This window comes from Brassica napus, chromosome C9, assembly GCF_020379485.1.
Source record: "Brassica napus cultivar Da-Ae chromosome C9, Da-Ae, whole genome shotgun sequence".
Classification (NCBI taxonomy): domain Eukaryota; kingdom Viridiplantae; phylum Streptophyta; class Magnoliopsida; order Brassicales; family Brassicaceae; genus Brassica; species Brassica napus.
In genome coordinates, this window is record NC_063452.1 from 13,552,797 (window position 1) to 13,572,530 (window position 19,734).

General features: G+C 31.8%; 2 protein-coding genes across 2 annotated transcripts; both read left to right on the forward strand.

Moving 5' to 3' along the window:
• Positions 1-7,395: 7,395 nt before the first annotated feature.
• BNACNNG68480D lies at positions 7,396-9,291 on the forward strand. Its single transcript, XM_013842836.3, has 8 exons — positions 7,396-7,577; positions 7,650-7,796; positions 7,887-7,984; positions 8,145-8,217; positions 8,309-8,369; positions 8,460-8,545; positions 8,622-8,711; positions 9,069-9,291. Exons 1-8 carry the CDS (start codon positions 7,485-7,487, stop codon positions 9,129-9,131), a joined length of 711 nt encoding a protein of 236 aa, XP_013698290.1. The 5' UTR covers positions 7,396-7,484; the 3' UTR covers positions 9,132-9,291.
• Positions 9,292-17,244: 7,953 nt separating this feature from the next.
• Positions 17,245-18,315, forward strand: LOC106399373 (pectinesterase inhibitor 9). Its single transcript, XM_013839857.3, has 2 exons — positions 17,245-17,587; positions 17,756-18,315. The coding sequence occupies exons 1-2, from the start codon at positions 17,319-17,321 to the stop codon at positions 18,096-18,098; spliced, it is 612 nt and encodes a 203-aa protein (XP_013695311.2). The 5' UTR covers positions 17,245-17,318; the 3' UTR covers positions 18,099-18,315.
• Positions 18,316-19,734: the final 1,419 nt, after the last annotated feature.

The window sequence follows — 19,734 nt, forward strand, 5'->3', positions numbered from 1 at the left end:
TACATATATTTTTAGCAGATACTCTGAATATACCATATTCGAAGGACATTTATAATTTAATACCAAAATTATTTGGTAAGGCCGATTCAGTTTCTTTTATCCAATCCCGGTTTAGTTTAATAATTGGAAATTTTAAATTGTATAGTGTATACCATTCGTAGGTCGAGAGATAAAGTAGAAGTAGTCATTCTGTAGGGAAGAAGAAACAAACCAATACAAATTCAGGTTCGGTGCACGGTGCACGGTGCACGGTGCAACACAATGTTTTTAGAATCTTACTACAATTAAATAATATGTTTATCATGGATTGAATCGGTTTCAAAACTATGTACTTAGAGTATGAATTAAATTAAATTAGAAGTATTAATAATGGAGTGTACCGGTTTTAAACGTGATACACATATGAAATACAAAATGGTAAATATATCACATAATGCAGTCAGTTTAGTTACAAGTTATTTTAGGATAAGGGACGTCAATTTGTTTACGGTGATTTAGGAAAATTTTAAAAGGATAGATTTTTAAGGTCAGTGGCAGTCAGATGTAATTATTTGGCAAAAGTTAGGGGTAAGTACTATTTGTACTTCAATTTTAATAGTTTAGATAATATAGTATGTTGATAAAAAAAAAAGGTTTAATTGACTTTCCAGCGACCATCGGATGATGTACTCTATAGATAGAATGAACGCACGTGATAATCCACTGACTATGGCAGGCGTACAGTATCACTAGCTAAATCCAAAAAATGATGTTTTTTTTCAGTTATGTTATATGATAAACTTTGAAATGATTCTTTATTTCTTTACCAACTCAAGCACTATGATCATCTACTCATCAAGCACTATGATCAACCACTCATTTACCAAATCAAGCACCATCTTTGTTATTTTATGTATCGTTGCTCACTATAAATACCATCACTCATCTCACTCTTTTGTACACCAAAAAACAAGAACAAGAGTTTATAATCAAAGAATCATTACATTTTCTTCTTCATTCTTATAATAAACTCTCTCCCTTATACTAGTGTTATTTGCTTCCTAAGGTATTAAATTCTACTCTTATTTAAATTTCTCGATACTATAAATTATAAGTTATTTCATAACACGTTATCAGCACGATCGTTCTGCAATTCGGTAAAATTTATTGTATCATATATACTCTGCTATAATGGTCGGTATACCGCCTGTACTATTATTTATATTAAGTTATAATGGCCGGAATACCGCCTATATTATTTATTAATATTTTAATTAATTTACTGGACGGTCGAGCCGCCTTTATTTTCTGTTTGTTGTTAACTGGACGGCCGAGCCGCCTTTATTTTCTGTTTGTTGTTAACTGGTCGGCTGAGCCACCTTATATTTTGTTTATTGCTAATTGGTCGGTCGAGCCGCCGTATAATTTATTTATTATTCTGCATTGACCGGCTGAGCCGTCGCATAATTTATTATCATAACAAAAAATATTTATTCACCATAATTTTTATTTTTATCAAAATTTTATGAAATTTAATAGATTTGATTGATCGTTTAATACGATATTTTCAGACTGATTTTTAGTGCACTCGATTTAACCCCAACGGTCACAAAGAAAAATTTTCAAAAATTTCCCCTTTCTCCAACGGTCATGAACAGTGATTTTTATCTATAAATACAACTCATTTTCACTCCATTTCATCATCCAAAACATTTCATCTTCTCTCAAAAAAAAAAAAAAAAAAAATTCAAATCGCTCTCCTCCGATTTTTTCATTTCAAGAAAGATGATTCGCGCACTTTTGTTTTTATATGCCATTTTTATTTGTGTTTCTATTTATGGTTTATTCGTTGGAGAATTTACTCCGAGTGAATTTAAGATGAATATCGGTTTAATTTTCTTTACATCGCTTCTCCTTGTAATTGCTTGCATGATTAATGTAAACGGTTTTTAAATTATGAAGTTCATAATAAATGGTTCATTTTAAAATTGCGAAATTCTAAAATATATATATATATATATATATATATATATATATCAACGCTTGTCTATATGTAAGAATAATAGTTATTTGATGAATTAAATTTTGCTTATTATACTTTAATATGCTTCATGGTTTAATGGTATTAAGGAAACATACTTTATGATTCATGGTCTAACATCATAAAAGAAATTATTTGTAATCGGTTAGTTTTGTAGTCGATTAGTCTTTGGTCTAATATCATAAAAGAATTTGGATTATACGTTGATATTTACTAATGTAATGGCCATGTTTATATGAGCAAAATTTAAAGTTTTCAGGATTGTGTATTCTCTCGGAAAGATATGTACAAGTTATCAGCCAATTCAGAAACGTGAACAGCTGAAACTTTCATCGCCGATATACTTCTGTTTATAAGATAAGTATTTTTATGCTTTATATACAAGTTTAACAAACTTGATTAGATAAATCAATTTGCATGAAGTTGGCAGTGATATAAATTTGTTCATTAAATTGATTGATAGGTTAAACTTTGTTAAAAAGCATGAGAGTAATAATATAGTCTATATAATAATTACTACGAAAGTTTTATTTATTTTCTGATATAATAAGACACCTTTGTTAATACATATTTATATATATTTGAAATATTTTGATTTTATTACCATTTATATTGAAGATTTTAAGTTTAAAGCTTGACTCTAAAAGATCCATAAATTTTGGAGAATAATATATATAAAAAATGTATTATCACCTGAAGTGATTACCTAAAGCTCATTTTGTATTTTGCATTTAAAGATCACAAGACCTGAAGTCTGTAAATAAAGCCAACAATGTTGGATGTTAAGTTTAAAAGTAAAATTTCTTCAAGAAATTTTTTTATGATGCATATATATTGAAAAATATCTATTGATAAATCACGTCTAGTTGATTATGATTCATTCTCCTGAAGAAAATATGACATTTAAAAAACTCATAAATAGTGGTTTTAGACGTGAGCATAAATGAGGTCAAGGTCCAAAGAGTTTCTTTATAGAACTCATACTCTCACTTAAAGTTGAGAAAATAAACATGGTAATAAGGAAAAGAAATTATGAATTCATCTGAAGATTAAAGAAAATTTATTGTGTGTACAATACAAGGTAGTAAAAACTTATAGAATGCTTAAAAAGAGGATATATATGATGCTCCAGAAGTATACATAGTATTACTGCACATAAAAATTTAATTTAAAGTTCTTAAGAATGCAATTTAAAGTTCTTAAGGTATTGTATTTTTATAAGTATCAAAAGTTAAAAGGATCTACGAAAAATACATAACCCATGTAGGATATGTTGTTAATTAAGAAAATGAGATACATTCGAGATTGATAAACCTGTAGTATTATAATCTCGAGGGGAAGAGTTAAAGAATCTCACTTTTTATGATAAGTCAAACATCCAGAAGATTATGTTTACACTAAAAGTAAGATTGATGAATTTTTCTCAAAGTAAATCCGTAAGATTTTGAGACACTTATGTTGAGACAATAAGCAAACGAAATGATATATACATTTCAATCAGAAATAATTCTCAAAGCAGTATAAGTATTTTAGAGAAAATATCTACAGCCTCTTATATATTGTACTACACAAAGATTAGTATAATGAAGATAAATGTATAGTAAACTAGAAGTTTACATTTGGCATGAATCAGTTAGACCATTTCGGTTCATTAATAATGCGAATATATAGGTCATATGCATAGTCATATAAGAACCCAAAGATTCTTCCGAATGATTTGACATATGTTGCTTACCCATAAGATAAAAGGGTAATATGGTTTTCACCAGCCAAAATAAGATATTGGCATAAATAACGAAGATGTTAGTGGACTGATCACCCACTATGCATTTTTATAATATTGGTGAATTCACTTCTTAAAGTCTTTAACGACTATAGCACATTCACTGAGATAAGTGCTAAACATTTTGAGCAACACTGGTTCGCATCAAGCCAATAAATATTCACTAGTTCTCCCTATCATTGGTATAGGATCAGAAACCAATCATTTTCATCTAAGAATGTTGGATGTTGCTCCGCCACAGAGCTTCAAATGAAGATGTGTTTTCAAATGAAGTTGGAAATATATGTTGGATATAAATCTCTATTGACACTTAAGAATCCAGAGCCATCCCCGAAAAATATAAGTAAGGCTATACATGAATTCTAAAAGTGAGTTAGTACTTCCAACATAAAGGGGAGAAAATAAACAGCTGGAAAAGAAAATAAGTTGAAATGAATTATCATTGATCCTCGGGCTAAACACAATGTGAAATAGAAGTCCAAAAGATAATTCATTTCAAAACTTACTAAAGCAGTTGCCAGACACGACCCATATAAATATAGTGATCAAGTCACATATACCAGCTGTAAATGCTCCAATAAGAATAAATGTTCTACAAGAACAATATCAAACTGCTAGTCACGCCTGCAGCGTGGTAAACAGATTGGTTCCCAAGATAAATCCTCGTAAATGAAAAGGAGCATATATTGATAATGGTCAAAACGAGGCAATATAGTTTTGTATGATCTCCAGAAGAGAAATTAAACATGACTGACGAAAATTCAGGTACCTGAGACAAATGAAGAGATCTCAATAAGTTATGTCATGTATGAAACAAAATGGAACCAATAAGAAAATTGACGTCGATGATATTATACATGCAAAGTAGCAGTTGATATAATAAATGAGAAAGAGGATCATGAAAGAAAGTCTATTGAAAAGTGTACACAAAGAAATGATTGGCCAAATCAAAAAGATGCAATAGACAAAGATATAAACTTCTTGTGAAATAGAGAAGTATTTGGACCAGTAGTCCATACACTAAAAGGTGTAAAACAAGTGAGATGTAAATGAACCGTTGCACACAAAGAATGATCAATATGAAATTGATTGTGAAGAGACATAATTTCATATGGTAGATGCAACTAGTTTCAAGTTCCTTATAGTCTGGTAATAAAGGAATAACTTGAATAAAACAATCCACTTGAAAAATGTTAATCCCTGAAAGTATAATCCATGAAGGATTGATGATATCAAAATCATGTTCCCGGGAACTCTGCATATTCGATCGAATTGAAACAAACTATTTTATGGGATATATGAAATATTATAAGGTTAACAAATGTATCCATTTGTATTTATCAAGAGATTATAAATCAATAGAATCATGATTTGAATATAATCAAAACTCCTGAAGAGTTATAGAAAAATTATATTTTGAAAGAAAACTCTTGACAATACTATATTGTTTTTATGTATTCTAAACTGGAGATCTAAAACTGAAATGTTATCATAAAGATCCTTAAAGTATTTTATTTAAGACGCTCGTATATGTTTGGTCCTGAAATACCATACGTAAGAGTGTTATTTAAGAAAATTATTAATCTTTTTCATTACTGAAAGATGTAAATTCATATGAAAAGAAAGAAAATCATAATAGTAACTTCTATAGTTACAAATGAATAATTCGTATGTACGAGGCGAATCTCTAGACGATTGTATGTAAGAAATTTGGTTTGAAATCCAAATAGACCAATAAACTATTGTCTAAGTCAAAAGAGAATTATGGACAAAAAGTCTAAAGGCCCTAGATATCATAATAGAAATGAATAGAGTTTATTCTCTTAAGCTCAATTCTCTGAAGAGAGTTGATTGGAATGCATATCCTGAAGATATTGTTTCCAGGGAAAGAAATATGATAGTAAGTGTGGTTGTACTCTTTTTCCTTATCATTTTTTTTTATCCCATTGGGTTTTTCCATGACAAGGTTTTAACGAGACAACAAAGAACATACAAAAGATAGACACCCAAAGAGAATGTTACAATTTGAGAGATGAAAATCTATCATTGTTCTAAAGGTTCTATGACTACTCATTCGAGGGGGAGCTTACGTAGTTGTACTCTTTTTACTTTTACTACGGTTTTTTCCATTGAGTTTTCCATGACAAGGTTTTTAACGAGGCATTACGTAATACAAGATGGATGATCAAGGGGGAGTGTTATAAGATAAACTTTGAAATGATCCTCCACTTCTTTACCAACTCAAGCACTATGATCATCTACTCATCAAGCACTATGATCAACCACTCATTTACCAAATCAAGCACCATCTTTGTTATTTTATGTATCGTTGCTCACTATAAATACCATCACTCATCTCACTCTTTTGTACACCAAAAAACAAGAACAAGAGTTTATAATCAAAGAATCATTACATTTTCGTCCTCCTTCTTATAATAAACTATCTCCCTTATACTAGTGTTATTTGCTTCCTACATGTATTAAATTCTACTCTTATTTAAATTTCTCGATACTATAAATTATAAGTTATTTCATAACAAGTTATACATTTATCTTTGTGACCGATTGTTTGAATAACAATAAATCAGCCAAAGGAAATAGTGGCCTTGACTGAAAAGAGTTAACTATAGCAAAAAAAAAGATTAGTTGTTAACCACAGTAGCGACTCTGATGGAAAGCACAACAAGCATCAGCTTCCAACCCACAATTTTTTTTTTTTAAAATTAGCATTTTTTAGAACAAATCATTGATATATATATGTTACTTTAGTTACATATAATACAGAATTGGCTAAGTTTTTGAAAATTTGCTTGTGGTCTTTGCTAGAGCAGGGTTTGCGGGTCAACCGCATGACCCGCCAACCCGAGGGTTGATTCTATTTTTTTTTACTCAAAATTTTGACATGTATAACCCGTGAAAGAAAACTCGTATACCCGGCCCGCAACCTGTGGAACCAGCGGATCATATTAAATTTAATAAATACTTATTTTTATTTTATATTAATTATTTTTATAATAAAAATAATGAAAATTATATAATTTAAAATTTAAATTATATAATTTTCATTATTTTATATATGTTTTATCATTTTTTATTTATTTTTTATTGATTTTTTATTTTTCATTTTTTATAGTTTTTTTTTTTAATTTTGTGGGTTGGCGGGTACCTGCGATTCAAATTCGGCCGATCCGCACCCGCCCCACGTAAAATCAACTCATCCCACACATTGAAATTTGTGAATCAGTCGATCCGCACCGGCCCCGCGGTAAGGTCAAACGGGGCGGGCCCACGGGTAATGACCCAAATTCCCAGCTCTAGTGCCATGTCAGGACCGGCACAGTAACAACAATCGGGCTATAGAATAAGTCAGTTCATCGTAATCATACGCTCATGTCAAACTTGAAAGGCTTCAGAATGTATATTCATTCGGGCCATAGAAAGGTCGTCGAAGATTCAGCTTAATTGGGCCTTTCCGGAAAATTCATAATTGTCCTCCACATATTGTCACGTGGACGAACGATGATCGTCAGATCAAAACGTTTCAACGGTTACAGTCTGATCAAACGCCTCTAATCACTCGTAATTCAACGGCCACAAATAGTCCCGCCATAAAAAAAAACAGATAAGAGATAGTTAAGGAGATAACGTAAAAGCAAAGCCGCCCACAAAAAAAAAAAATCAATGGCTTCGCTCTCAATAGGAATCGCCTTTGCTAACACCGTCCGTACAATCCCGAGAATTAATACAAGAAGGAGTAAAATTTCCTGCGAATGGGTAAAGAACGAATTTTTTTACGATTCTTGTTCTTGATTTTGTCTGAAAATTTTCTTGTTAATCACAAGGAAGGATCCGAAAGGTATCTTAGGACCAGCACAAACAGGCCATATCGCTCGCCTTGAATTCAAACGCAGGCTAGAGAGAGACTCCGAGGCAAAAGAGGCTTTTCAGAAACAACTCCGTGAAGAGAGAGAGCGTCGTCAAGCTCTTAGAGAGGTAAATGAAAACTGAAATTGGTTTTTACATAATCATATATGGATAGTATTGTTTCACTGATGATGCTTGTCTCGTCATGGGCTTTGTCAGTCTAGAGTTGTACCAGACACTTCCGCTGAGCTCATTGAGTTCTTTCTTGATACGGAAGCCCAGGAGATTGAGTTTGAAATCGCTAGGCTTCGTGGAAGGTTAGTGAAAATGTTTTTAATTATTTAAGCGAGTTCATCGAATTATATTAACGCTAAGGTATAATATGTTGTTTGGTTTATTACAAGACAGAACTGAGTCAGAAAAGGTTTTGAGTCTTTGTGTTAATAAAGTTCATGTTTTACTGAAATTTTTTTGTAGGCTAAATGACGAGTTTTTTGCGCAAATTCGACTTGAAATCGGGCAAATCCGGTTTGCGGTTACAAAAACCGCGGTACAATGTTCTTCAAACCACATTTGAATCCATCACCAGTGGAGTAGTCAACGGCCACTTTACTAATCTTTTGTTTTTTTTCATCATGTAGGAAGATGAGGACAGATTGATTGAGCTTGAATCACTTCAAAAAGCCTTAGAAGAAGGAATAGGTTTGTGTTCCGTCTTTTTCGTCTTTAAGTATTGTATCTCCTTACGGGTTTTGATTACTTCTCTTGACTCTTTGTTGTGTTTATATGCAGAGGCTTATGACAAAATGCAAAAGGAGCTTATGACCGCTACAAATAGCTTAACCAAGATCTTAACCTCAACCGACATAAAAGCAACAGTATGTGTGACCTTAAAACATTATGATGATGTTTCATGATATCATTTTGAACCATTGTTTTTGATTCTTATTACAGTTGTTGGATATGGTGGAGAAAAACGAGATCAACAGGTCTTTGTTGACACTTCTTGATGAAAACATAGCAAATGCATACAGAGGAAACCAGGTTAGTAGACCCGGTGGATGGTTGAATTGACAAAAGAACATGGTTATGGTATTTCTCAAAAAAAAAAAACATGGTTATGGTTCTAATTTTGATTTTAAACTAATCCGAAAATCTCTAATCGAATTGACCGAAGCTAGGCATAAATGCATAATAAACGTACTGAATCGAACCAAACCAAACTCGAAACAGATCCGCTCTTTATTAGTAGCCTGAACACTAGAGAAGTATCTATGCTGAATTAACCGAAATAAAATTCGGTTATAGCGTTAAACGTAACAGAAAACCGAATGTGGAACCCTATTTAAGAATTTTAAAGCTTTTCATCTTTGTATTAATTAAAAAAAATTGGTTTTGCAGAAAGAAGCAGGAGATTACATGGAGAAGGTGCGTGCTTCAGTTCTAAAGTACTTGACGGTGTAGAATCATATGAGTGATGAGTCTTCAAAGATTTCTCAATCTTTCAAATGTTTACTATGCTCGGGTAAAATGTATTTATATTTATTTTGTTGAGTAAAATGTATTTCTTTTTCCCCGAACGAATGTTTTATATCTTTAAGGTCATATTTTCTAAATTTTCACATTTTAACATGGACCATGTCTCGAAATATCGACTTTCATAAGCTGGGGCCTTTTTCGTTCATTGCATGTCTGTGTCATTATGGGACCATGTTCACTGTAACGATCAAATCTCTTCTACTCGTAATAAGTGAATTGAATCAATCATTTATAAAGTTGTGGAAAAAGAAAATAAATGAATCAAGTATGGTATACTATAAAGGGAAGAATAATTAAAGAAACACAATTGTTATTATGAATTTGAAAACTTATTGGTTCCAGCTTCCAAGCATGGCCTTTCATTATCATCTTTAGCTTTTATTTTATTTTCCACAGTGACAAAATTATCCTAATTATTACGTTCACATGCGTATGTTTTTTTGTGGGTTATCTTTTGGGCTATGCAGTGACTATAGTAAAAGCAAAATGACTTGATAAAAGAATCATGTCCACTTGCCTATCTTCATCTTTTGGCTACCGACGTACGGTTTTCGAGTTGAATCACATGAACTTATTCTATCAACTAGGCCTGGAATTTTTATCCGAGATCCGGATTCGATCCGTGATCCGATCCGAATCCGATTCGAAAATCCGGATATCCGGAGAGGCCGAATCCGGATCTGGATATTAAAATGTTGGATCCGTCAAAGTCGAATCCGGATCCGGATATCTTGATTTTTTAGTCCGGATATCCGGATCCGTAAATTTTATTAATAAATATTTCAAAAATAGTAATATCTATATATAAAAACTAATTTTATTTAATATATTTTCATTTTTATAATAGTATATATAAATTTTATGTAAATTTTGTAATATTATACATAGGAATAATTAAAAACATTATATATATTTTTATTTTTAAATTATTGTTAATATTTTATATATATTAATATTATTTTTTTATTTATTTTAAGGATCCAAATCCGGATCCGGATATCCGCCGGATATTATAATATTTAGAAGGATATCCGACACCCGGATATCCGCGAATCCCGGATCCGGATAAGGATAGTAAAATTATGGATCCGCCGGATAATGATCCAGATCCGGATATCTTAAAATTGTCCGGATACCCGATCCGTTCCAGGCCTACTATCAACCATATACTTAACTACACTATTATAATTTTCCAATTTTTTTTTTGTGCTAACCGAGTATCCTGGCTCCACCGAGGTGGTACAGACTAGAGACTAAAGTGAGCATGGACGCTGCCAGGGCGTCACCATGTGGCTTACCGTGTAACGGTCTTCGGTCTCGGGTGCTGCAGCCCACATGTAAATTTCTGCAGTGGCCAAGGCTCGAACTTAGGGGCGCAAAATTTTCAGAAACTAAATAATTTATTAGTATGGATGTAAAAGTATCTCTATTGAGAATCTCTTTTTAAGGATTACTATTTTTTTAATAACTAAGATAATAATAATCTATCAATGAGTGTCAAATGTTAATAAACTCATTTGAAAACATTTCATGAGATATTTTAAAATACTTTAGATAATATTTTTTAATATTTAAGATATTTTTCAATAAATACATTTTATTATCTAGAATATTCAAATTAAATTTCTGACAGTAAGAAAATAAAATAATTTTTTTACGAACGAGTTTTGAATAATGAATAACAATAGGTATATATTTTACTTCATATAAAATATGATGTGTTTGTTAGAAATTTCTAACACAATCTAAATCAATTATGACAAACTGGATAAATGATTACTTATTATATATTCCCTCCGTTTCAATTTCAATATCGTTGTAGAGTAAAATTTTCGTTTTAAAAGAAGTGTCGTTTTATAATTTCAATGCAAAAATTATTGTCTTTATATTCCAATATATTTTTCTATTGGTTAAAATGTGGTTAGGTATATTGGTAATGATGTTTTTATTTTGGAAATATGGAAAATTAAATATTTTCTTAATCTGTGTGTTCAACTCTAAAACGACAATTAAAATGAAACGGATATAGTATATTTTTATTAAAAAAAAAAATAGATTCTAAATTGTACATTCTAGAGATCGGAAATAAGAACATACTCCATATGTTTCGTATTAAGTGTCACTTTAGCATTTTTTTCTTGTTACATAAAAATTTTCATTCTACAATTTCAATGCAATTTATATTTACTTTTAGTTTAATATTAATTGTAAAATGCATTAATCATATAAATAAATTTATTTATCTAAAATACTATTGGTTAAATAGATGACATTAATGAAAACATAAATGCATTTCAATTAATTTTTAATTTGTGTAAAAAATGTCTAAGTGACACTCTTTGTGAGACGGAACTAACATGTAATATGATGTTTTCAGAGAAACATACGTAATATGATGTTATATTTTTGTAAAATACAGCGTTAATATTCTATTCTCTAGATCCAAAAATCCCCTGGCCAGTTGCTGGATGTTTGTTTAACGATTCGCTATTTTCATCATGTCAGATACGTAACAAAAAAAAAAAATTCATGTGGGATATGTATGTTTTTTTTTGAAACACAAACTTTCATTAAAACTCAAATTCAAGAACTACAAAGCCAAGAGGGAATTAAACATCCTCTTTGGAGACAATTCATGAACTACAATAGCAAATAGAATCAAGCATCATAAATCTTCATATGAAGTTGACAGCGAATTCAATACCAAGCTTGAATGTGTCGATAAAGCTTGCATGACAAAGTCGGACAAATGAGAAATAGTCATAAGTGACGTTGAGAGACAGTCCTCACCAACGAGAAAAACTGAAGTAGTCTCGATTGCATCTTCAGGCCCCGTACAGACCGCTCCACAAGGTAACAAACCGGTGAGTAAACTGAAATTAAAGCTCGAAAAAGAATCCAAGGTATTTTCTCCATTCATAGAAAGGAGACATGGTAGTGAAGTACTCTCCACAACAGAGGAAGATGTAAGAGTTGTGCGCCGACAACATGATCTTACTAGCTTTTGATGGCTCAGAGCTGGACGCCGGAGTGGATTCCCACCTACATCGGACGCCAGATTTACAAACAGATGACTGAAAGCTGTACGCCGGAGTGGATTCCCACCTACATCGGACGCCAGAGTAACAGACAGTCGTGAGATAAGGTATGTTTGCGGTGGTTGATGGCATGAATCTTCAGGCGGTATACTACCGAGCTTAAACCATCTGAAGGGCGGAGGAGGGCAGACATGGGGGATGGAAAGGATGGAGCGAGGAAGAGAGATGTGGCTGGAGGATGATTGTCTTCTCAAACTTTTAAGGAACAGATCTGGTCGCCGGAGTGGAGTCCCACCTGCATCGGTCACCGGATTAACGTAAATTGAGTAAATTGTTGAGAGAGGAGCAGGTGAAGTGATGCTAGACCCGGCTCTGGTGAGACTCAAACCATCCAATGAGACAACAAAAACTTCAAGAGTCCTCGGCTTGAGTATAGTTGAAACGAGGAGGTTGATGACGTCACACGCTGGAGCCAACGAGGAGTGAGAGACCGAGAGAACCAGAAGGTTCTTCGGATCTACCAAAACGAGCTCGTGTTGATGTACTAACGGCACGATGAAGGTGAAGGTTTTGGATTGTGAAGGGGTGGCTCGATCCGGTGGATCCGGAGGCTCCGGCGGAGGTCGAGAGTTCAGATCCGTAAGCGAGGGGGCTCGCCGAGGGTAGAACGTGAGTTTGAGCTGCAAGGGTTGCGTCGTCATTGCTGGAACAGGAGGCGGGATGACAACCAACGTAGCAGGCTCAAACTGGTCAGAGTAAGTCTCTTGCCGGTGAAGAGAAACTCGGCGGCACTGAAGAGGAGGAGACGATGACATCAGAGAGTGGAGTTGTCGCCGGGAAAAGCGCCGGAGGGGAAGCTATGCAGCTGTCTCGGTCTTCGTGCCTGAGAGAAGATGAATCTAGAGCAAGATAGTGAGATCTTCTGTCGGATATGTATGTTTACATAATAATTATTATAAAATTATATCAATTATTATATATGCTTGTAAAGAATCAGTGGATCATATCGAAGATTCACATCACTGTTGATTAAACTTTTTGTATCTTAATCTACAAAAACATATATCAGATAACCCATAATTTTAAAATTGATAGTAATCAATAGTTAACATCTGGAATAAAAAAAATCTAATCTATACTAATAAAGTTGATTAGAAAAGTTCCATAATACACCACTTTAGTGAAGGCTATTCCAAAATGTGACACGTGGCGTTGTTTCCTTATTCTTTGTTTCTGAAAAATGAGTTGTCTACTTACGAAAGCTTCATGTTGCATTTGATTTATTTGTTTGAGCCTAATCTCATCTCATAAGTCTTTCTTCTTCGACCATTTATGGTCGGAACAAATTAGCCAACAAAAACTGTTGGTTGACATAACGTCTTCCCCCTGAATTCAGTCAATCACTATAATGATCTCATTAATGTCGTTCTCATCGCTACCTCCACTCTCTCGCATTCATTAGTTCACTCACACTGGCATGGAAACGTCTGAAAACTACACCTATAACTATAAATACCATAGTTGGATTCACTAAAAATCACAAATCCCATCAAATCATTTCACATTCTCTCTTCTTATAAAAAAGCATGTTTCACATCCTCTCTCTGCAGTTCAGCTATCTTCAATAGCCACACTGACCTGCTTCTAACTGAATTGAAAGCCGAACGTTGTCCTAAACCAGTCAAGGTGCGATTGCTCCTGTTGGGGAGGTTTGGAATGCAAAGAAAGAAGGTGAACTCATGGGTGTCGACAAGCTCTTGGTAGATGAAAGGTAAACGCAAAGAAGGTGAGATGGATGGTTGATAATTTCACGAGGCTCTCTGGTGACTCGCGGTTCATGGACCATGGCAAGTATGAAGTATCACATGCAATAACATCAACCCCATAAAATTCTTTCCATAACACGACTTCCCATATATCATAATATAACATTCACTCTCAAAATGAGGGCACAACACAAAAAAAAATACACAATCACACAGAATTTCTCAAAACATATTTACAACGAGGATTAAGTTTCGTGCCTCTCAACACACACTATTTCCATAACAATATTACACAACAAATAAAAAATTACAATAAAAAAATGTGCAAACAAAAAATAAAAAAACATGTGACACAACTTGCGTTTCAAATATGTGTGCATGTAAATTAAGAACCGAAAACCGAATTGAAGGCAACAAAAAAGACAATCCAAAACTAAACAGAAATTCACAAACAATCGAGCGGTTTATATATTTTTGAAGCTGAAAAATCGAAATCGTTCCATAGAACCAAATAAGAACCTAAAATAGTAATTCTATTTAGTTGTAAATTTACCAAAAAATTAAAATATTATTTATAAACCAAATACCCGAAAATATGAAATGAAAAAAAACATGTGCCACCACTGAACATGTGCAACAAATAAATACAATAAAAAATGTGCAAACAAAAAATAACAAAACATGCGCTATCACTATAATTTCAACTATGCCTCATCGTACTAATTAAGAAGAAAAAGCCGAATAGAAGTCGACAAAAAAATAAATCTGAAACTGAAATATTTCACAAATAACCGAGCAGTTCATATATTCTGAAACTGAAAAACTAAAACCGTGTTAGAACCGAACAGAGAACCGAATGAGTACTTAAAATAGAAATTATATTTAGTTTTAAAATTACCAAAAAATAATATTACTAAAATATGAAATACCCGAATATTTATTTATCCAAAATATTTAAAATTATTTGAGTTACCCGAAATAGCAGAATTATCCAAATAGTTTTTGTTTCAATATTAAAATTTATCTGGATTATCCGATATTAAATCCCATAACTGAAAAGATCTGATTTTTACCCGAATTATCCAAAATTAACCAAAAATCAAAACCGAATTGGAACCAAAAGTTTATTGGATATTAGTTGTTTCTTACGATTGGTACCCGAACTAAACCAAAGACCAAAATAACCAAACCAAAACTAAAGAAAATTTCATAAATAATTGAATGGTTTCTATATTTCTAGAACCAAAAAAACAAAAAAAAAACAAAGAAAAAACAACCAGGAACCGAACCGAAAACTGAACATTAATGCATAGTTTTAACCGCTTGGGACCAATTCAACTCATATTTAAAAATGCCAAAATTATACTTAATGATAAATAGTATATACAGTAGACGTTTAACAAAAAAAATAAACAATAAATTTATAAAATAACTAAACTAATAAGTATATACAAACAAAATTTATGTTTAACCGAATATAATACATTCCGCGCGAAGCGCGGAAATACCACTAGTTTTAAATATAAATAACAATTTTCTTTAATTCCGTAATTTATTTAAAAGCTATAACTAAATTTGTTTGTTTTTCTTATTTTCATGATCAAGAAATTGTCATTGTAGAGTTTTTCTTTTATGATGGCAGACAAAATAATGTATCCGTACCGCACATCAAATTGGGTTTTTACTCAACAAGACCGAATAATATTCTTTTCAGCTGCCCTGTTTACCCGGATTCAACGCTCATCCGTTCGCGCTGATAATTAAATAGTAACCCAAAAAATACGCATGAACCTCTTGTCGTTATTCCACATGGTCTGGATAAGCATCCTAAAAACACAATAATGCGTTGGAAAAAACTAATTAAATACAAATTGCGAAAACTTTAAACGTTAAACCACGGCTGTGACTGGTCTGTGAGGGAGCGTAAAAGTAAAATAATCTCCAAACTTATTTGCTATCTTTTTCCTCTCTAAAATAGAAGTATAATCTATTCCAATATATTTTTCTAAATAATATTTTCTATATGTAAAATAAAAATAAATAAATTCTAATTATTCAAAAATCACATAAAATAAAATTGTTTACTCTTTATATATATATTCTATGTTATAAGATGTTTTTTTATTAAAATACAGTATTCTTAAAAAAATATAAAATATCTAATAAAATATAAAAGTCTTAAACATCTTATAAAATGTGATTGATAATATTTACTTCAACTTAAAAATGACGCGAACCAACTAAAAACATTTTTTTGTACTCTAACATGTCATACCGGTCACAGCCAGTGCCGTGCGACAGTAGTGAAAAAAGAAACCTTCGTCTATGGTAGCAAAAAAAAAAATTAAAATCAAGGGCATCATTTACTACTATCATAAGCATATTAAAACCACAAAAATTTGAGTTTATAGGATGAAAGCATTATAACAGTTTGATTAAAAAAATACGAGCTTAAAATTAACGTATATACGAGGTTATAACAGTTTTACCAACGAGACATTGACCTAGTAATAAAAGAGTGTCTACCAGGCACTTCGCCATTCAGACTCGAATCTCGTTGGAAATAGTATTTACAATGTTTGGATTTTCTGTAAAAAAGTAAAACCAACAACCAGTGTAAAAAATTGTTAAAGAATTAGAATAATTAGATATAGGTGATTATAGTTGTGACTGCATTTTTAAATATTAAAAAAGTAAAGAAGATAATTTTTTTTTATCTTTTTCCGATTATGGCATAAAACATTGATAATTGAATTATTTTATTTTAAAATAGGTTATAAATTTAATGATAAATACTTGATTAATATTTTTAATAAAAAAATCTTGTTGTGTATAATCACTATTTTTTTATTAGTTTAATTACTTATATGTTTTTCTCTATTATAATATTCATTATTATTTTTATCGTAATTTTTTTTATGGTTCGTTTATGGCAAGCATAAATGCTAGCACGGTCTAGTCACAGGGTACATTTATTTTAGTACTCTAAATGTGTTGATCGATGACTCATCTTGAAACTATAATCTGCACACTCATACATGTAAAATATTACTTAATTAGATTAAAATGTAGAATAAGATTGTCAGTGAGATTTACCCCAAACATTTTTCTTTGCTTCTATTTTTTTTATAACAAATATATGCAAAAGTCTCTCCACTTTGAATTTTTGACTTGAATCACAAATATATGCAAAAGTCTCTCCACTTTGAATTTTTGACTTGAATCAAGTCCCATATAAATACCAATACCTTATAAACTTCCTCTTCACTTCAAACAAACAAAAATAAAGCAATAACATTTAAAACATCATGGAGCCTAAAAATACAATCTTTCTAGTTCTACTCCTCTCAACCATTCTCCAGTCTTCATCCGCAACTCCAAATCCGTCCGAACTAGTCCGGTTCATCGTGACATCATGCCAAACCACCCGATATCCACTACTATGCGTGCATACTCTCTCTGCTTACGCCACCATGATTCGACACAAAAACGACCAGGATCTTGCCCAAATTGCTCTCACCATCAGCTTGTCTCGAGCCAGATCCGTTGCTATATTCGTCGCTAAACTAACCAAAGAGTATGTTCTCGTATACCATTAATTAATTACGTTTTTGCTTCACGATCACTTAATTAGATTCCATGACAAAGAAAAAAAACTAGACTAATCTCTGGAGTTTTTTTGTACGTTTTTATATTTGCATAGTATTAATTTCTTTTTGAATAAAACCATTTTATGTATATGTAGAACGCCAAGTTTCAAACGTAGAGAATATTTAGCAATCAAAGATTGCATCGAAGTGTTAGGCAACAGCGTGGACCGGTTAGGCCAGTCGGTTAAAGAACTAGGTCGAGCTGGTCATGCTGTGGCTGGTGAGGACTTCATGTGGAAGATGAGTAACGTTCAGACGTGGGTTAGTGCCGCTTTGACAGACGAAACCACGTGTCTAGATGGATTCTCAGGTCGAGCCATGGAGGGCAAAGTGAAGAAGCTGATTCGTTTGAAAGTGGTTCACGTAGCTCAAGTCACTAGCAATGCTCTTGCGTTGGTTAACCACTTTGCTGAGAAACGAAGCGCGAAGATTCCTTAACTGGAGTTGAGTCTTTTTTTTTGGGTACGACTAATTAATGTGAAAGTTTTGGCTTGTATGTAAAATCTCGAATCTTTAAAACTATGTAAAATGTTTATCATCTTTTTGTCGGTCGGGAAGAAAAGTCAACCTTTGTTTTTTTGTTCTTTAATATTGTATCATAAGTAAATATACATATGTACTTTTGTTTTGGATAAATTTTAGATATATTTTCTTATTGGCAAATTCTCTAATTTCAAAGTAAAGATATTACCGAATCGTATTAACAAACTAAGCACTATATATAATTTCAGTTTTATTTTGCTACGTGTAAACATTGATAAAGGTGAAGGTCAAATGAGTTCACTCGCTATAGTTTCATTGCCATTATTTTAGATATTGTTTTTGTAATAATTAACTGAAATAAAAAAAAAACATAATCAAGGTAGAAAGTTAGGAGACAAGATTTTGTCCAGTGACAAAAGTCTTGATTTGTTCCTAGTGATCAAGGACAAAATTAACGTGTTCTATACATAATAATTGAGGAACAACCTAATTTTTAATAAAACAAATACTGATATCACATAATTATGGTTTATGCTATCTAATAATCTTAAGCCATTTTGCTAGCAATCTCTGCACTAACAACAGGCTAACGACCGTATAATTGACCACATTGTCATGAACTGTGTAATATATGATGACAATTTCCCCTTGAAATATCAACTCAAAATTTTTAATTTAAAGATTAAAGTGAGTCATTGATTCGACTATATTATTAGATAGTAGTATAGCACTTATAACCTCCTTAGTGTTTGTCTTAATAATTCTGTTCACAAGCTCACAAATATTCTTATAGGACAAAGTTTCAACGACAAGTACCCACCTTTGTGATATGAAAATTACGTATACCAAATACGAGATCTTGTTCCCGCAATTGACGGTTTAGCAACACAAAATATAAGACTAAGAAAAGAATGTTTTGATAGACACTAGAGACTATATATCTAATGTTTGTGTTAAGACATCACGCATTTTCTTATGATAAAAAAGCAATGAATTTTTAGAAAAAGAAGTAATGAACAAACCTTTTATCAAGCAAAAAGTATATAAAATAATGAAATATATAACTTTTCAGTTAAATATTAAGTGTGGGCCCGCATTCTGCAGGCTAATATATAGATACCCAAGTTTTTTATATTAATTTTAATTTTTATTTGAACCTAAATTATTAAATTTGATATAAATTTTAAATTAATAGTATAATTGCTAATTTAAAATATAAATTAATAAATGATGTATTAAATTCTTTTTTTTTATTAAAAAGATGTATAGTTTAGATAAAAAAATCTTATCCCTTATATAATAAAGCACAAGTCACTCGACGAATTATATTGTACCACCTAATAAATATTAACAAAATTAAAGAAAAATCAATTAAACAAATAATTATTTAGAAAAAGAGAAAAACAACCGTACGACAGTTTCTTCAAACCCATTACACTATCCATGATCACATGCAATCGTGTAGATTTTTTTTTTTTTTTTTTTTTTGTAAACTCAATCACGTAGTTTTTCATATTCTTATATCTATCAAAAACAAAATGTGAAAGGATGCTCCTTCTTTAGGAGCAGAACAAGAAGACATCAAAACTTA

Coding starts and splice junctions, on each gene's coding strand:
- BNACNNG68480D (XM_013842836.3), top strand. CDS start 7,485: ATGGCTTCGCTCTCAATAGGAATCGCCTTTGCTAACACCGTCCGTACA. Junction 7,578..7,649: donor GTAAAATTTCCTGCGAATGG/GTAAAGAACGAA, acceptor ATCACAAGGAAG/GATCCGAAAGGTATCTTAGG. Junction 7,797..7,886: donor GTCGTCAAGCTCTTAGAGAG/GTAAATGAAAAC, acceptor GGGCTTTGTCAG/TCTAGAGTTGTACCAGACAC.
- LOC106399373 (XM_013839857.3), top strand. CDS start 17,319: ATGGAGCCTAAAAATACAATCTTTCTAGTTCTACTCCTCTCAACCATT. Junction 17,588..17,755: donor GTCGCTAAACTAACCAAAGA/GTATGTTCTCGT, acceptor ATGTATATGTAG/AACGCCAAGTTTCAAACGTA.